General features: G+C 36.5%; 2 protein-coding genes across 3 annotated transcripts; one reads left to right on the top strand and one right to left on the bottom strand.

Moving 5' to 3' along the window:
* Nucleotides 1-1766: 1766 nt before the first annotated feature.
* Nucleotides 1767-2464, top strand: LOC129571812 (uncharacterized; the record flags this gene model as incomplete). 2 transcript variants are annotated; one of them, XM_055451662.1, is given in 3 exon segments in its annotated part: nucleotides 1767-2012; nucleotides 2133-2246; nucleotides 2328-2464. In XM_055451662.1, coding segments are annotated over 2 exon segments (350 nt in total), but the record flags the coding sequence as incomplete, so codon positions are not given.
* Nucleotides 2465-4659: 2195 nt separating this feature from the next.
* On the bottom strand, nucleotides 4660-6064 carry LOC129571811 (uncharacterized). The gene is made up of 2 exons (XM_055451660.1): nucleotides 5822-6064; nucleotides 4660-5726 (listed from the first exon to the last, which is right to left on the bottom strand). Exons 1-2 carry the CDS (start codon nucleotides 6021-6023, stop codon nucleotides 4918-4920), a joined length of 1011 nt encoding a protein of 336 aa, XP_055307635.1. The 5' UTR covers nucleotides 6024-6064; the 3' UTR covers nucleotides 4660-4917.
* Nucleotides 6065-8098: the final 2034 nt, after the last annotated feature.

Raw genomic sequence — 8098 nt, forward strand, 5'->3', positions numbered from 1 at the left:
CCAATGCCTTCGATGATTACTTTGCAACCATTTGCGACCTTCACTATCGCTTTGAAAGTTTCATCCAATTCACAAAAATTGTTTTTATCATTTGAGAAATGGGAGGTTGCACCTGAATCGAGTATCCAATCGTTGTTCGTAGATTCGTTCATTGCAAATAATGCTTCAGTGCTTTCATTTGTTGAATTCTCGTTGATTTTATTTACGCTATTTTGGCTGTTCTTCTGTTTTAACTTGCGGCAGTCCTTCATCATATGATTAGGCTTCTTACAAAAATGGCAGAATAGGGTTTTCTTGTAATTTTTGCTGACTTTTAGTACTTTTTCGCTATTGTTGTAGTCGCTTGTAGAAGGGTTTCTACGATTATACTCTTCAATCACTTTCGACTGTACTAACGGTAGCTTCAAATCTTTTGAGTCTCTTGTTTCTAAAGCTGTGCGCAATGTGTGGTAGCTTTCTGGTGGACTGCTCAGTAAAATTCCGATTTTCCATCTCTCGCTTGAATCTGGTTCGCCTAAGTCAACAATTTTCTGCTGAATATTTTGCATTTCTTCGATGTGAGTTTGGGGATCCTTTGATTCAATTAATCGTAGTGACCATAAATTGCGCATTAATGAAGTGATATTCACTAAAGTGTCTTGTTCGTGGAATTTCTTAAGGGCGTCCCAGCTCTCTTTAGCAGATTTTTGGTTCCTGATATGAGGTAGTTGACTATCACTAACGGATAAACCAATTAACGCTCTCGCCTTTTCGTCAGCTTCGATGTATTTCTGAAGTTTAGCAGTTTCTGCTGTTGTTGGTGAATCTGAAGTTGTTGGGCGATTGTCGGAAATAGCTAGCCATGCGCACTCTTTTCTTAATAACATCCCCATCTTAAATTTCCAGTTGAAATTGACAACTATCGTTGGTTAATTTCGTCATTGATATCTTGGTGTCCATTTTGGTAGAAATGACTTCTGGTTTTTGAATTAACTTTTCACAATAAAATAACTATTTCTTCTTTTGGTTTGTGGAATCGCCCATAACCTGTTGGAGGATGTAAACGACTTTAATTCTTTTATTGAATTAAAATACAGTTTGTTTCTTTTATGAGCATGTTGAAGATTATCAATAGAAGTAAACATTGATTAAGCTATCACTAATAGCAATATGAATATCTCAGTAGTCTTGAGAATATAATTGTCATTTAATAATGATAGTAGGCTAAGAAAAGTATATTAACTGAAAAGATATAAATAGCGTGAAGCTATGAATAAGTCTTTAGTCCTATTTGAATTGTGAAAGAATAAACATAAAAATAAAAGAAACAAACTGTATTTTAATTCAATAAAAGAATCAAAGTCGTTTACATCCTCCAACAGCTCGTTCACTCCGTGTCAGCAGGTTTTGGACGAATTTAATTTTGCAAATGATGTTGTTTTTAGTGTAATGATACCCCCGCGCCCACATTGCAACTCTTCTCTGATATCGTGTGGAATTGCTGATGTATTTTTTGATTCCTCGTCAGAAATTAGATAGAAATAGTGCCTTTAGGCATTATTAAATCAACATAGAATGATGAACATATTTCTTGGTAATTTTACGCGGAAGATCCAAATATACCATAAATACAAATTAAATCGTAATTCACCATAAGCGGTTCTTTTGATTTTTTGATTAATACAACATTTTCATCTCAAAATAAAATTTATGAAGTCCCAGCCTTTCGTTTTTTTTTTCAATTTTCAAATAACATTTTTGACATATGAATTCCTTCCGGTTTTCAGTTGCATTCGATTATCTGAATCAGCCCGCAAATGGTATTCATCGCACGGGAGCAATCGCAGTTGGAGCTGTATCTGGCTATATAATTGCTATTCGCCGCGGTTTCTTCCGACGTCTACTATACACTAGCATAGGTGGATTGGGTGTTGCTTCAATTTGTTATCCAAAAGAAGCTGAATTATATTGGCACCAAGCAATAAATGAGACGAAAACATACGCTACTATTCTCTATAACTTCGCATATGGTGGTAAATAAAGAAACATAGAACATAAAACATATTCCATCTGACGCAATCATTTAAATGCATACCACTCAACATATAGTGATTACTCTCAACTAATGTAACCAATAATTTATTGAATTACAGTTAAGCCAGGCGATGAGCCAAAGCCTCTACCAAATTTGATCCCAGCCAATCTGAAGGACGGTTTTTACAACGTCAAAAGCTATTTTGTTTCGGAGAAAAAATAGAGATTCAACCGTAACGCAATTTAATCATTTTTAACGTAAAAAGATGTAACGTTTTTAGTCTTTTTTCCGTTTAAATGGAATGAAATTTCAGTGTAAACCAACTGTATGATTATACTTATTCGAAATACATGTTTTCTGAACGCTACCCAGCTTCTCAAACGTTTGAAATGATAACCATTCCGACTACTCTGTGCCGGACGAATTGTATAAATAAACATCTTACAAGAATTTCGATTTGTGTATTGATTTCATTTTGGGCGCGTGAGTTAGAAAGAAAGCGCAAAACCGAAACTTATCTTCCATTTCACACAACGCAACACAACACAACAGACTCATTGTGGCGTGGTGTTTCATTTTTTTACCTTATTTTATCCATTATGCGATTATATTTCGCATGAGTTTCTGCATCGACACCACTTAAATATGAATTTCATCACGAAGTGAAATTTGGCGCGTTGAGGGGAGTTGTCACAACCAAACAGTGGACGGATTTGTGTGTGCGGTGTTCGTGTCACAACCAAATTCATCTTGATGTGTGAAACCGATACCGCTTGCATTCATTTTCGTCCGAGCATTTGAAAAGGCAAGTCAATTGTTCAAACTAAATAATTTAGCCAATGTTTTCGGGTAGAAAATACATATTATCAAATTTATTTTCCTCATTTTGATTTTTTGTGTGTTTAGAATGGATTATTTAGAAAGCAGTTAGTAAAAATGAGAAAATAATTAGTACAGAGAATAAAATAGTTAGCGCAATATCGCGTATATAGTTAGTTAAAAACAGATAGAAAGATAGTTTGAAATTAGATAAAGAGTTAGTTTAGAATCTCATTCGTTCGCAAATTTATTTATTTATTTAACCCTCGCACAGGCATATTTCGATTTTGGGCGTTTATTTAACATACTTCTAATTTAGCTATCGACCTGAGATTTCATGTAGCTGCCTGAAATTTTATTGGCTTTCGATCTATGCATTTAAAAATTTGAACAAGTCCTTAGAACAGGACGAAAAAAAAGGATCCAAAAAAGACACCTTAGTTCAGGCACTTGGCGCCTGGCCAGACCCCTATATATTTTGTATGAAAACATATGGAATATAGTGTGTTTTGATGATTCTATGTGGTTTTTTGCCTCTCTTACATTACCTTGTTTATTTTCCTCAAGGCAGATATCATTTATCACTAATCAGTTTCGCGGAATACGCGAAAAACGCGAAAAATCACGAAAATTCCCCTTCTCATTATACACGGTACTGATAAGAGATAAGTGATATATGTCTGCAGCAAAGTTGTAGAGCAGGTCAAGTACTATACTTTTTTTGAAGATACTATCTCCTTATCTCTTATCAGTTTCGCGAAAAATTATGAATGATAAAAAAATGATAACTCGCGTTTTTCGCGATTTTTCGCGTAACTGATAAGAGATATTGAAATGTAGCATGAATAAAATTATAGAACTCAGTCTGCCTTACAAATTTGCTGAAAACACATATCCCTTATCTCTTATCAGTTACGTGAAAAACGATGAGGAAAAACGCGTTTATCTCGCGACTTTTTTGAGGTTATCTGCGTATTTTGCGTAACTGATAAGAGATAAGCGATATCTGCCCTCACAAAATTTGTAGGGGACCTTGAATATTACAACTTTATCGAAGATACCAAGCCGTTATCTTTTATCAGTTTCGCGAAAAAACGCGATTCTTTCTTATCACTTTTCGCGGAACTGATAAGAGATAAGAAGATATTGTCTTTGAAAAAATTGTAGTGCTTGACCTGCTCGACAACTTTGCTGAAGACATATACCACTTATCTCTTATCAGTTCCGTTAAAAATGAGATGGCATGCATCACTTATTCCCATACAAATACATGTAAATGCATAGGGGTCTGGCCAGGCACCAAGTGCCTGAACTAAGGTTTGAAAATATGTGCCTGTGCGGGGGTTAACACCGCCAAAAGACTGGCTGAATAATTAGCTTTGCAGGAAAATGACTCCAAGAGTCATGAAAAACCTGATCTTTTGATTTTTGTACAATTTAGTGTTTAACAATAGATATCACGAAGGACGAAAGTCCGACAAGTGACGCACCATAGACTGTGCATTTCAAGCCAAATATCAAAAATGCCAGTTTTTGCGTCACGAGTATATATATACAGTAAATATGCTATTTTCTCGGGACACTATTTGGGCCCCGGCATGTTAGGTACCGTTGGAAAGGTCTTGGCCCAAATAGTCGGAAATACCATATCCCCCACGGAGGTGGAAGCAAGCAAGCAAAAACTCTTCTTCGAGCAAGTAGCAAGTTGATTTTTTGAGTAGTAAGTAGCAGACTGTTCAATTTCCAAAGAAAAACTCGAATGAAGCAAGTGGGTTTTTACTTGCTTGAAAGAAGTAGATTATATTTCTGAGTATGCTCATTGCTTGTCTACTCCATTACTTGCTCGAACCTAGTTTAACGTGCTTTGGATGTATGGATGTATTGATTTTGGAAAAAGTAGAGTATGTTTCATGCGGTGAGCAAATCCCAAAATAAAGTATTTATTCCAACCGATATACTATTTATTTTTCACTACATTGTTTGGATCACAGTCACATTGACTACATTATTTTTTCAAAGAAAATACTTGATAGTATTATTTATGCTCTGCTTAAAAGTAATTTGTACAACTACAATTGAAAAAGTTACAATTGAAATAGATCGTAATTGTCATGAATGAATAACACTTTTTCGACTCTGTATGGGTCGATGGTTGCACGGCGACTTCTGATTACGGAACCAGCGAATGAGAATGAACTTTCGGCCGTTGCCGTTGTTGCTTGGATGCTAAATAAAACTTTAGCTATCGCAGCTAAATTTGGATAGTTGTCAGCAAATTTTCTCCAAAAATCCAGCACATCATCGAAGATTTCTCGGATGTCTTGAAATCGCAATAATTCGCCTTCAATTGAATTATCTAGTCCGGCTCTATGGATTGGCACATGACGAGACAAAAGTTTTTCACGCAGACTCATGTGTCGACTCTGAACGTTGTCCGGTGGATGCTCGCTCTCGTCATGTGGGTTGCTTGCACTTGGCAGCTTAATCTTGAGCTGATCAACCATTCGATGAAGCAGATCTTCTCTTGAAAGGTCTTTATCGCGAAGCCACGATTGTATTAATGGCAGGTGTTGACTCGAAGGGTCCAAAATAGCAGCAGCAATACATGCATCCGTCAACTGGAAACGATGGTCCAGATTTTTCAGGAGAATGTTGACTACTTTGTTAATAACTTCACACATATTCTCACGTTGGATTTGTTCTAAATTTCCCTTGATTTCCACATAGAACAAAATAAGTGAATTTAACGTAGGGTAACTGTTCCCTTGTACGTATTTGGTGAAAGTATTGAACACTTCGAGCACTTCGACGATTCGTCCTAGCAATGCAAGTTCTGAGCGTGATAAAATCAATTCATACGCTGCATGATGTTCAAGACATTTCTTGACGATAGCTGTAAAAATTCAAAAAAGAAAAAGAGTAATTTGTATTTGAAAATTTTCAAATGATGTTATGACGAAACCACACAATTTCCATATATGTACTCACCTGAATTATGAAAATGAGCATGACAGACTTTGTAAATGCAATTCCATCGAACTGAACTAATACTCTTCAAGCCATCCATTCCTGCTGGTGCCGCTGTCAAATCTTCGACGCTAAATCGCTCATCGGCTTCAATCGCTTCCTCAATCGCTGTTAATTCCTCAAGCAACTCAAAAATTTGCTTTTGTCGTTCATTTTTGGCCATTTTCGTTAACTGACCATAGCTGTATAGCAATGCTTTTTGGATAAGACGCAATTTTTTGATGATATTTTTCACATCTTCGATTCCCTCGCCCTTTTGAATTAGGTCAAATTGAATGAGTCGGTTGATGGAATGTGCTATGCATTTAATTTTGACGAATCCCATGTCGTTTACCGTTCGATTGACATTGGCCCCATCCACGACCGCAATTATTTCTTTGTCTCTGAGGCCATATTCATCCATCATTGCATTGAAGTTTTCTTCGATGCGTATCGATGTGTGTGGGTGTTCGAACATTGCTGTTTTCAATACACGGCTCATAAGTTTCCAACTATCGGTTACATAATGGCACGTATATGTCATGTATGAAATACGACGGTAATTGTCCGTCCACATATCAATTGCGACGCAACAGTGCTCTGAAAAATGATCAAAATAGAAAAATGTTGAAAAAAATGAACACACATTCCATGTTTTGAATTCTATTGACTGAATCAATCAATTTGATTCGTCATTTTGTACTTACGTTGGGTTTCTTTCAAATGACCAATCAATTTTGTTTTCAAACAGTCAAACATGTCATCAAGGGCCATGTTTGCAATTGTTGTTCTCGACGGAATGTCACTCTTTTTCCTATTTAGTGAGGTGAAAAAATCCAGAAACCCCACTTTTTCGACCACATTGAATGGCAGCAAATCTCGACAAAGCCAAACCAAAATTCGTCTCGAGAACACAAACTTTTCATCGACTTTTCCCACTCCGTCTTTTTTCTTTTCTTCTGGGATTCCCCCATGCCTTAAGTGTGGTCTAGACAAAAATATACCGGTTAGAAAATTTCGATAAATTTTCAAATCTATACCCATGTCTTACGAAGGGGGTGGGTACCCAGGGGGTGGTGTGAGAGAAGCTCCTCCTCGCCACATTTCCAACGCCGGTCTAAGTGCCCCGATTGGTCCAAAAACGAAAAGTTATGGGCTTTGGTAGTTTGATCTTGATTTTTTATGAAAGTATTGATTTGTGCGTCCGTCCGTACGTTCGTGTGTCCGGAAACTTTTTAGACCCCACAGATTCCGGTGCCGATATGCCTAAGCTGTAGCTGGTGTCGGGCCACATCGAAACCCGTCCTCAGATTGACATTTGCATTACAGGAGAGCTGGCTATGGCTTCGCTAGCCTGCATGTATACGATTTTTTCAAGTATTTATTTTCAACTTGTGCTTTTGAGCGGCGCGAGATAGCGGTAGCGCCTAATTAGACAGCGTGGTTGATTGTCAGAACTACATGACATTCTGTCAACGTTCCTCAATTCAGCTTCTTTAGGTACTCTGTGTAAATGTGTTTTTTATTTTAATAAACATCCAAACAATTTTTTTCAATAATGAACCAAAACGATATATTCAATGTTGCTTAACATACTTCACTTGCGTTTTGGGGAAAATGTGTGAAAATTTTAAAACTTACTTGAAAGTACCAAAATTCCAAAAAAGTACTTGGAATGAAATATTTTCCAAAAAAGTACCAAATTCATGTTCACAAAATTTAATTTTGCAATATCGTTTTGTGGGCATTTTCATAAAAATATAATTTATTCAATAACGAAAGAGAATATAAATGTGTAACAAGCACGCTGTGTGTGACAATTATAACTTACGTACTATTCCCAAATAGTTTGAACTACTAAATGTCAAAAATTTAAATTCGCGCCGCTGAATAGTTGCTAAATATACCGCAGATCCTATTTAGTCGCTACCGCTATTCACTGTCACGTCAAATACATTGGTTCTTATGGGAGAGAAGCACAGGTTGTTTATTTCGCACACTAGATCAACTCAGACACCCATCGGGCAAACTCAGCTCGTAATTATTTGAGAAGACCTTCAAAAAGTTCCATACACACCTTAGGGGTGATCAATTTTCAAAAAAAAAAGGATTCAAAATGTAATAGTGCGGGATCGAAAGATCATGAGGAGAGATGAAAATTTTGTTCCGGCACTTTTTTCTTATATAGTACCTGGTGTCACCCCGGATTTTTTTTTAAAATCACCTAAAAAATGACCGTTTTTCGACATATCATCGCAA

Source organism: Sitodiplosis mosellana, unplaced genomic scaffold, assembly GCF_009176505.1.
Source record: "Sitodiplosis mosellana isolate CC-2019 unplaced genomic scaffold, AAFC_SMos_1.0 Smas_scaffold_3435, whole genome shotgun sequence".
Classification (NCBI taxonomy): domain Eukaryota; kingdom Metazoa; phylum Arthropoda; class Insecta; order Diptera; family Cecidomyiidae; genus Sitodiplosis; species Sitodiplosis mosellana.

Excerpts from the sequence above, each read along its gene's own strand:
- LOC129571811 (XM_055451660.1), bottom strand. The coding sequence starts at position 6,023 with ATGGCCAAAAATGAACGACAAAAGCAAATTTTTGAGTTGCTTGAGGAA. Across the intron at positions 5,727-5,821 it reads TGCTCATTTTCATAATTCAG|CTATCGTCAAGAAATGTCTT; the intron begins GTGAGTACATAT and ends GAATTTTTACAG.